This window comes from Leuciscus leuciscus (assembly GCF_965113295.1).
Source record: "Leuciscus leuciscus genome assembly, chromosome: 12".
Classification (NCBI taxonomy): Eukaryota; Metazoa; Chordata; class Actinopteri; order Cypriniformes; family Leuciscidae; genus Leuciscus; species Leuciscus leuciscus.
In genome coordinates this window covers 35720352-35732906 of record NC_138736.1, presented here as the reverse complement: position 1 = coordinate 35732906, position 12555 = coordinate 35720352, and the positions used below count along the sequence as shown (strand labels likewise).

General features: G+C 43.8%; 1 protein-coding gene across 4 annotated transcripts in view; it reads right to left on the bottom strand.

Moving 5' to 3' along the window:
* Positions 1-12555, bottom strand: part of LOC309511137 (E3 ubiquitin-protein ligase TRIM39-like) — an 86787-nt gene that overhangs the window by 8540 nt on the left and 65692 nt on the right. For all 4 annotated transcript variants that reach the window (XM_082186223.1, XM_082186226.1, XM_082186225.1 and 1 more), the window contains one exon: positions 465-554. In XM_082186223.1, coding sequence (XP_082042349.1) covers positions 465-554 — 90 coding nt within the window. The remainder of the gene's footprint in view (positions 1-464; positions 555-12555) is intronic.

Below are 12555 nucleotides of genomic sequence, written 5' to 3'. Positions count from 1 at the left end.
TTTGAATGAAGTTCCATCGTGACAAATGAATGGACTACTTGCGGAGTGACATGAAGACATGAATCAGAGGCACAAAAAACGTTGACAGCCGTGAGCGGTCATTATATTTACCAATACCCGACCCGTGCCTTGCGCGCGATTTAGAATATATGATCTATGATCTATGGGGTATTTTGAGCTGAAACTTTACAGACACTTTCTGGGGACACCTGAGGCTTATATTTCGTCTTGGGGAAAGGGGCATAATAGGTCCCCTTTAAAATAGTTTTTCAGTTGTAGCACCCCAATGGCAACTTAGATGTTCTGAACTAAAGTACAAATGTACTAATTATAGTGCCACCTAGTGTCCAGTGGATGTGTGTGGAGGTGCCTGACCCCTAATTAATTATGTGTCCAGTAAGAAACCATCTAACAAACTCCCATAACCCCCTGGCAACCACCCACAACCACTCACAACCACTCACTTTTCTGACTTCCGCTGAGTGTTTGACGTCTTGAATTTTCTTGATTCTGTCCTGGATCATCTGCTGTGTGTCTTGGATCATCAATTGAGTCTATAAATAAAGAACAACACACACACACATTTATGATTACATAAGTAAAAAAAAATATATATTGTATTCTTGAATGTAAATGGCCAATCACATGTGAAACAGCGTGTTTTTTTGTTCAGCACTTTGTTGTTCTGACACATTTAGTTTGTGTAGATTTAATGGGCCCTATCTTGCACCCAGCGCAATTGACTTTGTACACCGACGCATGTATCATTCCTATTTTGCACCCGCGCAAAGCGGACTTTTCCCTCCACAGAAGCACGTCGGTTAACTAAGAAATACACTTGCGCTCCCGGGGGCGGTTCAGCGCAAAGAGGAGGCGTGTTCCGGCGCAAACGTTCCCTCATGCTATTTTACAGGTTTAGAAAACAATTCCGCCACTGACCGAAAAAAACGAGTTTAAAGTCAGTGGCGCGTTGCGCATGTTATTCATATGCTATTTTAAGGGCGCATGCTTGGCCATAATCAATGTAGCGTGTGCACAACGCGCATAGCGCGTCAAATTCGCGCCTGCCGCGTCTAGTTATACGCTTGACCACTTTGTGTTAATTCGCGCGTCAAGAGCGAAATTGACCCGCGTAAAAACAAAAGTTTGAAGCGAAATTGACGCGCGTCAGAGGCGAAATCCGCAGGCGAAAGTTTTGAAACCCTTTGGCGGCCATCTTTTTTAGATGTTTATCGAGCATTAGCATTAGCATTAATCGAGAGAGTTACCGCTCATATATGCTCTGGATAGCAGAAACAGCTGCCTAGGGGACATCGTCGCTGTACTCGGGTCCGCCAGACCCTCCGGAGCGTTTCAGGAGTTTCACAATTTGCTCCAGGAGCTTAGCCTGCCTAACGTCAGACCTCTTTCTCTTTGAGACGTGGTCTGGGAACCACATTTTCTCGTATTTGAGGCGTGGTTTACGAATGCCCAGAGCCGTTTATTGGCCGTTTAAATGTCTATCATTTAAACTGGGGGACTCCATAATCAGAAACATTAGCAGCAGGGATACAACTACATGCTGCCTTCCACAAGCAACAACTTCTGATATAAACAGGGAACTTCAGAACATTCTAATGAATCATAAGACTGCAAATCGACTCATCATTCATGTGGGGAAGAATGACATTCATAAAGAGCAGTCAGAACTCCTTAAGAAGGATTTCAATGAACTTTTTGAAACACTTAAAAAACTGAAAGTTCAGACATTCATCAGTGGACCACTCCCAGCAAGAGGGACAAACAGGTTTTCACGGTTGCTTGGGATTAATACATGGCTGCAAAAAACCTGCAATATAAAAGGATTTACTCCTTCATTGACAACTTCAATCTCTTCTGGAGTCAGAGACAACTATTTCATCGGGATGGCCATCACCCAAACAAACTTGGTTCAAGAGTGTTAAAGGACAATATCTACTTCTCCCTCAATCATCCTTCTGCAGTGTGTGCCAATCTACTCAATCAGTATGGCACACACACACCTGGACACAGTATGAATGACCACAGGACTTCACTTCAGAATGGACATGATGTTGACATATCACACAAGGACAATGATAACACCACTGAGCCACAACAACCTCTGCTCACGGACACAATCTCAGCTGAGCCATGCCCACAGAGCTCACCACAGACAGACACATCAGAACTGCTCCAAGATTCAGCACCCAAGGACGACTTCCTGGAAAACAGCCAGGGAAGCCAGGACAGCATATCACAGCCTCCTATAACACCAGAGCAACAGCCCCTTTCACCACACACGTTCTCCCTCTCGCCAGCAACTCCACTTCTGTGCTTCTCACAGAAAATGGAAGAACTGGTGCATGCTGGAACCAGACTATCACACTCTTTTGCTGCAAGCCCCCAGATATCAACCAAAAAACGTCGGGCACCGCTACCACCAAAGCCTGCAGGCCCAGCTCGCCCTCCCCCTGCCTCTGTGAGAGCTCTTCGGCCTCTGCCACAACGCCAGGGCCCACACCCTCCTCCATCTGCTCGAGGTGAACCAAAAACAACTGATACCAGCTCTCAGTGATGTGTGTCGGGTCCCCGCTTTGATAACAGTAACTTTCTCAAATGTTTACAGAACAAGCGGGAACCCAGTGTGCCTGTATCTTTCTCTATTGCTGTTCTATTACAAGATAGAAAGTCTAAGGCCTTCAATAGCCGTACAGCAAACTCAACTAATCTGGTGCCTATTGCACGTCTAACTAAGATTGGTGTAGGGAAAAAAAGTAAGACTGTTAAGTTAGCAATTTTAAACATCCGCTCACTTAAAAATAAATCACTTCTAGTCAATGACTTAATAACCACAAACAACCTGGATTTTATGCTTCTAAATGAAACCTGGCTAGAAGACAGCTGCAGTGCAACAATCCTCAATGAAACATCCCCTCCTAACTTTACTTTTATGAGTGTCTGCAGAGCTGTTAAAAGAGGTGGGGGTCTAGCTGCTCTTTTTAAAGATATCTATCAATGTAAACAAATATCATTTGGGAACTACACGTCTTTCGAATATCTGGGTATTGTATTAAAAGGTGCTCCACGCATTTTACTCATCATTATTTACAGGCCTCCAAAATACTCTCCAGCCTTTGCTGAGGAATTTACAGAACTGTTATCAACAATTACCTCAGAGTTTGACTGTTTTGCCATTGCTGGAGATTTTAACATTCACATAGATAATGCAGAAAACAATATGGCAAAAGAAATCAAAACTGTTTTAAAAACTTTTGATCTGACTCAGCATGTACATGGACCCACACACAATCATGGACACACTCTAGATTTACTTATCAGTAAGGGTCTAAACATCTCATCGATTGTTATTAAGGATGTAGCACTGTCTGATCATTTCTGTATTTTCTTTGATATATTGATCTCTCCTGCCACTGAAGCTAGATCTGTGTCTGTCAAGAAGAGATGCTTAAATGAGAACACTAGTGTACTATTTATGAAGGCTATATCCTTAACACCAAGCATATCTGCTGACTCTGTTGATTTTCTCCTTGATTCTTTTAACTCAAAAGTCAAAAGTGCAATTGATGATATTGCTCCTGTGAAAGTCAGGAAGAAGAGTGGCAGACAAAAAGCACCTTGGAGAAACTCAACAGCAGTGCAAAATATGAAAAGACAATGCAGAAAAGCAGAGCGCATGTGGCGGAAGACAAAGCTTGTAGTCCATTATAACATCTACAAAGACAGCCTTCATGCTTTCAATATGGAACTAGGCAAAGCTAGACAGACTTTCTTCTCAAATATTATAAACTGCAATTTAAACAACACACGCACTCTTTTTGCTACTGTAGAGAGACTGACAAACCCCCCAAGCCAGATTCCCAGTGAAATGCTCTCAAATAGCAAGTGCAGTGAGTTTGCTTCTTTCTTCTCTGACAAAATCAATAATATCAGAAAGGTGATCAGCACATCCTTGAGTTGTGCTGGGGTCAGACAGATCAGACCACCTGAAAAAGTAACTTTGTCTGATTTAAAAAAAATGGATGGCAAAATTTTGGTAGAAACCGTACAGCACCTTAAAACATCAACATGCGCTCTTGACACACTTCCCACATCTTTTTTCAAAAGTGTGCTAAACAGTTTAGAAGCAGATCTTCTAGAAGTGGTAAATGCCTCACTTCTCTCTGGGAGTTTTCCAAACTCCCTGAAAACTGCAGTTGTCAAGCCCCTCCTGAAAAAGAGCAATCTGGATAAGACCATATTAAGCAACTATAGACCGATCTCAAATCTTCCTTTCATAGGCAAGATCATTGAAAAAGTTATCTTCAATCAGCTGAACAAATTCTTAAGCTCGAATGGATACTTTGATAATTTTCAATCTGGTTTCCGACCGCATCACAGCACAGAGACAGCGCTCATAAAGATAATAAACGATATTTGCTTAAATACTGATTCAGGCAAATTATCAGTGCTGGTACTACTCGACCTCAGTGCTGCATTTGACACTGTCGATCATAACATACTTCTTGACAGGCTGGAAAACTGGGTGGGGCTTTCTGGGATAGTCCTAAAATGGTTCAGGTCATACTTAGATGGGAGAGGTTATTATGTGAGTATAGGAGACCATAAGTCTGAGTGGACATCCATGACATGCGGAGTCCCTCAAGGCTCAATTCTTGCACCACTCCTGTTCAACCTGTATATGCTCCCAATGAGCCAAATAATGAGAAACAACCAAATTGCTTACCACAGCTATGCAGACGACACACAGCTCTACTTAGCCCTATCGCCTAATGATTACACCCCCATTGACTCCCTGTGCCAATGCATTGATGAAGTCAACAGTTGGATGTGTCAAAACTTTCTTCAATTAAACAAAGACAAAACTGAAGTTATTGCGTTTGGAAACAAAGATGAAGTTCTCAAGGTGAACGCATACCTTCACTCTAGGGGTCAAACAACTAAAAATCAAGTCAGGAATCTTGGTGTGACACTAGAGTCAGACCTTAGTTTCAGTAGTCATGTCAAAGCAATAACTAAATCAGCATACTATCATCTGAAAAATATTGCAAGAATTAGATGCTTTGTTTCCAGACAAGACTTAGAGAAACTTGTGCATGCTTTCATCACCAGCAGGGTGGATTATTGTAATGGACTCCTCACTGGCCTTCCCAAAAAGACCATAAGACAGTTGCAGCTCATACAGAACGCTGCCGCTAGGATTCTGAGCAGAACCAGAAAATATGAACATATCACACCAGTCCTCAGGTCTTTACACTGGCTCCCAGTTAGATTTAGGATTGATTTCAAAGTATTATTACTGGTATATAAATCATTCAATGGCCTAGGACCTCAATACATTGCAGATATGCTCACTGAATATAAACCCAACAGATCACTCAGATCATTAGGATCATATCAGCTAGAAATACCAAGGGTTCATTCTAAACATGGTGAGTCTGCTTTTAGCTATTATGCCAGCCACAGCTGGAACCAGCTTCCAGAAGAGATCAGATGTGCTCCTACAGTGGTCACATTCAAATCCAGACTCAAAACACTTCTGTTTAGCTATGCATTTACTGAATGAGCACTGTGCCGCTGTTCGTCCGACTGTACTGTATTGTATTTCATTTTATTTTGCTAAACTGTTTTAATTATTCTTATTTCTTTTTATTATTTTAATTTCTTCTATGTAAAGCACTTTGAATTGCCATTGTGTATGAAATGTGCTATATAAATAAACTTGCCTTGCCTTGCCTTGCCTTGCCTATCAAATGCGCCTGTACGTAGCTCATAGCCAATCGTTTCAATTATGCCAGATGACGTATGTAGAGCGACATATATTCAACGAAGAAGACGACGATGGGTCAGAGATTTATGTGTACACCAGATCCTGCACGGGTCCGATTTTGTAAAACCGCACCCGACCCGTTTTCCGACAGCAGCACTAATTAAAATCTGCACCCGACCCACACCCGAAATAAAATCAGTTTAGACTATCACATTATAGACACACTTACAAAAATGTTTATTGCCAGGTCATACGCTAAATGAATGGTTAATGTCATGGTGCAATGAGCAGAAACTGCTCTTTGTAAATAATTGGAATCTGTTTTGGGAGCGTCCTAGGCTTTTCCGTGCTGATGGCTTACACCCAAGCAGATTCGGAGCGGATCTTCTGTCAGATAACATCTCCAAAATGTTAAATACCCTTTGACTAGTAACCAAAAGTCCAAATCATAGTCTCTGCTGCACCAATTCAACTGATATAAATACTAGTGTAGAACATTGCATAGAAACCGTGTCTATTCCTCGTTTAGTGAGATCAAATAATAAATCTAATGCAGGATCTAGGAAAAATCTAATTGTTATTAAAACAGAAAATGTTGCTATTAGTAAACAAAAACTATTTCTAAAGCTAGGTCTTCTAAACATTAGATCACTCACACCTAAGGCAGTTATTGTAAATGAAATAGTCACAGATAATAGCTTCGATATACTTTGCCTTACTGAAACCTGGCTTAAACCAAATGATTATTTCGGTATTAATGAGTCTACTCCTCCTGGATACTGTTATAAGCATGAGCCCCGTCTGATTGGTCGTGGCGGAGGTGTTGCAACCATTTATAAAGATATTCTAAATGTTACCCAGAAAACGGGTTATAAGTTTATTTCATTTGAAGTACTTGTACTAAATGTTACGCTCTTAGATGTTAGAAAAACATCCCTATTATCTCTAGCCTTGGCTACCGTATATAGACCGCCAGGGCCTTACGCTGATTTCCTAAAAGAGTTTGCAGATTTTCTCTCAGACCTATTAGTCAATGTCGATAAAGCACTAATTGTTGGAGATTTTAACATACACGTAGATAATCCAAATGATGCGTTAGGAGCTGCGTTTACAGATTTATTAAATTCATTTGGGGTCAAGCAAAACGTCACCGGACCAACACATCGTCTTAATCATACACTCGATTTAATTATATCACATGGAACCGATCCAACCGATATAGATATCATTCCACAAAGTGATGAAGTCACTGATCACTACATGGTAACTTGCATATTACGTACTGCTGTAATATGTCATGCGGCGTCGCGTTATCAACCAGGCAGAACAATCCTCCCATCCACCATAGATAATTTCTCAAATTGCTTATCTAATCTGTCTCAGCTGCTGCCTGAACCCAAACAAACAGATGAACTAGAAGAACTAACTAGCACTATGAGCACCATTCTCTCTAGAACATTGGATGTGGTTGCACCTATTAAATTAAAAAAGGTCAGAGAGAAAAATAAAGCACCATGGTATAACAATACTACGCATGTTTTAAAGAGAGAAACGCGTATTTTAGAGCGTAAATGGAAACAAACTAATTTAGAGGTCTTTAGAATCGCGTGGAAAGACAGTATGTCACGTTATAAAAAGGCCCTAAAAGCGGCCAGGGCTGAGCACCTCCGCAAACTAATAGAAAACAACCAAAACAATCCAAGGTTTTTATTTAACACCGTGGCTAGACTAACAAATAAACAGACGTCACCCGAACAAAATATCCCGTTACAGTTCAGTAGTAATGATTTCATGAACTTCTTCACTGAGAAAATAGAAAGCATCAGAACCACAATTGTAAACGTTCAATCTTCAATCGCGCCTTATAATTCAGCTTCAATTATCACCGCGAAAGAACAATTACAGTGCTTTGCAACTATAGAACAAAAAGAGTTAAATAAACTTATCACTTCATCTAAAACAACAACATGTTTATTAGATCCTATACCAACTAAACTACTGAAAGAAGTGTTACCTGTAGTGGAAGATCCTCTCCTCAATATTATTAACTCGTCTTTATCTTTAGGTCATGTTCCAAGAACATTTAAACTGGCAGTTATAAAACCTCTCATTAAGAAACCACAATTAGATCATAATAATCTAGCAAATTATAGACCCATTTCAAATCTTCCATTTATGTCTAAAATATTAGAAAAAGTGGTGTCCGCTCAACTGGGCTCTTTCTTGCAACAAAATGAGATCTATGAAAAGTTTCAGTCTGGATTCAGACCGCATCATAGCACTGAAACTGCGCTCGTTAAAATCACAAATGATTTACTTTTAGCTTCTGACCAAGGCTGTATCTCAATACTAGTTTTACTTGATCTTAGTGCTGCGTTCGATACTATAGATCATACATTACTCTTAGATCGACTACAAAATTATACTGGTGTTCAAGGACAAGCACTAAGCTGGTTCAAATCATACCTATCTGACCGCTACCATTTTGTCTATTTAAATGGAGAAAAATCGATCATAACTCCAGTAAACTATGGAGTGCCGCAGGGATCTGTATTAGGCCCTCTGTTATTTTCAATATATATGATGCCACTTGGAAATATTATAAGGAAACATGGAATTAGTTTCCATTGTTATGCTGATGACACTCAAATATATATTTCATCACGGCCGGATGAAAACGCAAAATTTTCCAAATTGACAGAGTGTGTTAAAGATATAAAAGATTGGATGACCCGTAATTTTCTTTTATTAAATCCAGACAAGACAGAGGTAATACTTATCGGTTCAAAAAAACGCCCACAAAACCTCGCACAATACAACTTTAACATCATAGGATGTCCTGTTACTTTATCCTCTACAGTAAAAGACCTGGGTGTCATACTCGATTGCAACCTGTCTTTTGAAAATCATATTTCATATGTTACAAAAACAGCATTTTTCCACCTTAGAAACATTGCTAAGCTACGTAATATGCTATCAGTTTCTGATGCAGAAAAGTTAGTTCATGCATTCATGACCTCGAGACTGGATTACTGTAATGCTTTACTAGCTGGTTGTCCTGCATCCTCAATAAACAAGCTACAGTTAGTCCAAAATGCCGCCGCTAGAGTTCTTACTAGATCAAGAAAATATGATCATATAACACCGATTTTATCATCACTGCATTGGTTACCTATAAAGTTCCGTATTAATTACAAGGTATTGCTACTGACTTATAAAGCCCTAAACGGCTTAGCTCCAGTCTATTTAACGGATCTTCTATCACCCTATAATCCATCGCGCTCTTTAAGATCACTAAATTCAAGGCTTTTGGTCATACCTAGGATATCCAGAACCACCAAAGGAGGGAGAGCATTCTCACATTTGGCTCCAAAACTCTGGAATAGTCTTCCTGATACTGTTCGTTGCTCAGACTCGCTCTCCCAGTTTAAAACTAGATTAAAGTCGCATCTCTTCAGCCAGGCATTCATATAATCCTACAGTTCAAACTGCAATCCGGCCTCTAGCTCATAAATGCCAGAGGAGAACTGGCCCCCGACTGAGCCTGGGTTCTCCCAAGGTTTTTTTTTTCTCCATTAGGTCACCTGATGGAGTTTTAGGACACCATTAGGTCACTTGATGAAGTTTTTCGGTTCCTTGCCACTGTTGCCTTTGGCTTGCTCAGTTGGGGATATTTTGGGGATATTTAATTTAATTTTATCAATCAATAAATTCCTCTTGAAACAAACTTTGTTGTATTATTTTAATTTAATAATGTGAAGCTGCTTTGATACAATCTGTATTGTGAAAAGCGCTATACAAATAAACTTGACTTGACTTGACTTGACTCATACAGAAGTTATTACACGACAATTAACACAAGGACAACTTCAGCCGAAGCTGTCAAAAGGCCGATACATGAAGAACATGGCTAACGTTACCACAAAACTGAGTAGCCTTATAACATTTTACCAATCGAACAGTCGCGGCTACAACACTATATGCCACGCAATTTCGTCTAGCCTACATCTGACCATTATGGGTTCAAACACGCTCTGCACACCACACACTTAACAGTGTTAAATATGAAAAATACCGTTCGATAGAACTGCTTCGTTACCACAGTTATCTGCGTGCTTCCTCAGGGATGAAGTTCCACATTTGCGGCTATCCAACACGAAAATGTTTGCAGCAAAGCCTTTCACAATATTTTCTTCAGATAACTCCAAATTTCTCTCACACACTGGACTTGATTTTTGATGACGTATTGTCGACAACTTTACAATCTCCACTAGCTATTCTTTTCTTCAACTCCTCAGCATCCATCTCGACGACTGCAAGCAGATCGCGCGCGCGGTTATGATGAATTTTTAAAAGTGAAAGTAGCCTAGGTAACGTTATAGTTCCCTATCAAGGCTACGGAACTCGACATTACGGATGTCGTATATGGGAACTCCTCTCATCCTTCACTTCCGCTGAAATCTTATAGGCTAACGCCAGCAGAGCTGGCCAATTGACGCAAAATATGCAAATACTGAAACACCGTTGCAGTTATAATGCAAGTGCAGCGTCAATTCCCTTCAGAATCTCTCTCTTCACGCTTAAATCGTGTGCTAGAAAGCTGATACTACAACTTCTGGATTTTATATTCGTCGTCGTTGAAGTTGAGAGATACTCGCACTGTCTCCTGCATCCGATGGCAACTACTTGCAACCTATGCTCGGGCCCCATCGCCCCCACCGACACGCACCTGTTCTGCATCGCGTGCTTGGGGCTGGCCCATGCTGAGTCAGCCCTCGGGGACGGAGGGTCCTGCGACCTCTGCGCGGACTTATCCCTTCGAGCCCTCAGAGCCAGGAGGGAGGAAGCTCGCGCAGCAGCGGGGATTGGGCCTACCGCCGCCTCTGAGCCGCTGGTAGCCCCCCCCAACCGCAGAGTCGAGGTTCGCTCCCCGGTGAGCTTCCCCTACCCCACCTTTCATCCCCCTCGCGACGTCGCTGACTTCGTTTCCTTCGGGGTGAGTGAGGGGGACGACTCCATGTCGCTGTCGGCCTCCGAGAACGACTGGGGTGCAGAGCAGGCCGCACCGCTGGCGGCCGCGGAGCAGGACACCCCTGCGGACCTGCAGGACGAGCTCTTCCGTATCCTCTCGAAGGCCGTCGAGGAGCTGGACCTCGATTGGAAAGCTCCTGATGAACCATCTAAGAGCAAATTGGATAAGTGGTTCCTACAATCGAGCCGCCGTCAGGCCGCTTCAAAAAGGGGAACACCGTTTTTTCCCGACGTGCATGAGCACGTGGTGAAGTCGTGGGCGGCCCCGCAATCGGCGCGCACCCTCACTTCCACCCAGGCCATGTTTGCCCCCGTGGTCGAGGCGGGGGACCACGGCTACCTCAGCATCCCCCCCGTCGAGGAGACCGCCGCCGTTCATCTCTGCCCGTCGGCTCCCGCCCTGGGCTCGGACCGCAGCCTGCCGTCCCGAGCCTGCAGATTTACGGCCCACCAGGCCAACAAGGCCTTCGGTGCCGCGGGGGAGGCGGTATCCGCGTTGCATGCTATGGCCCTTCTCCAAGTGCTCCAAGCAAAGCAGCTGAAGTCTCTGGATGGCGCCGCCTCTATTGACACTGACTCCATCCGGGATCTCCGTTCGGCCACGGACCTCGCGCTCCTGGCCACGAAGCGCTCGGCCCAGGCGATCGGCCGTTCTATGGGCTTCATCGTGGTCCTCCACAGGCATCTGTGGCTCACCCTGTCGGACGTGCAAGAAGCCGACAGGAAGACGCTCCTGAATGCGCCCATTTCCCCTGCAGGCCTGTTCGGAGACGCCATGGAGAAAGTAACCGAGCGTTACTCCGAGACGCAGAAAAAGGCCAAGGCTATGAGCCACGTCATTCCTCGAAGGGCGCCGCCGCCGCCGCCGCCGCGCTCTCGTTCGTCCTCAGCCTCAGGCCGCCAACCCCAGGCTGCGGCCAGAAGACAGGCAGCGCCCCGCTCGGGACAGGATGCCCGTAAAGGCCACAGCGGTCAGTGGCAAGGGGCGGGTAACAGGAGGACGCAGAGGAGCCCGCGCAGAAAGCCCACCGCGTCCCCTGCCAGGCCCAAGCAGTCGTCCTGACCGCTCGGGCAAGAGGAGGAAAAAGCACCAGGCCGGCGCCGCGTCCAGGCCGGCGCCGCGTCCAAGCGGCGCGCTCTAGTGCACTTAGTCCCTCAGAGTTCTGTGAGCGACGCGTGCAGTTGTTCTGTGAATGTAAATGTTGTGAATGTTGTTTCAAAAATAAAGCAAATCACTACTTCACAAACAGAGCTTTTTTCTCCTCTTGCACCACACACTGTGTTACCCGCCCTGCCCTCGAGCAGCGCAGAGTCACGGTCAATAACTATCCCCAGCACTCACATAGCGGCCATGACCGCAGTGGCGATGACCGCAGGTTTAGATCAGCCCACGCTCAGTCGTTTTCAGGCAGCGTGGGAAGCTATTCCGGGCATTTCGCCGTGGGTGTTGAATATAATTCGGCGCGGGTACACACTTCAGTTCAAACGCATAACCAGGGACGTCTTCGTAACCTCGTTTCCCTGAAAGGCAAGGAACGAGACATTACGCTCGCCGTCGTGTTCGCTATTTATTTAGCGTTGTTCGATTCTGAAGGGAATTGACGCTGCACTTGCATTATAACTGCAACGGTGTTTCAGTATTTGCATATTTTGCGTCAATTGGCCAGCTCTGCTGGCGTTAGCCTATAACAGTGATCTCAAACTCAATTCCTGGAGGGCCACAGCTCTGCACAGTT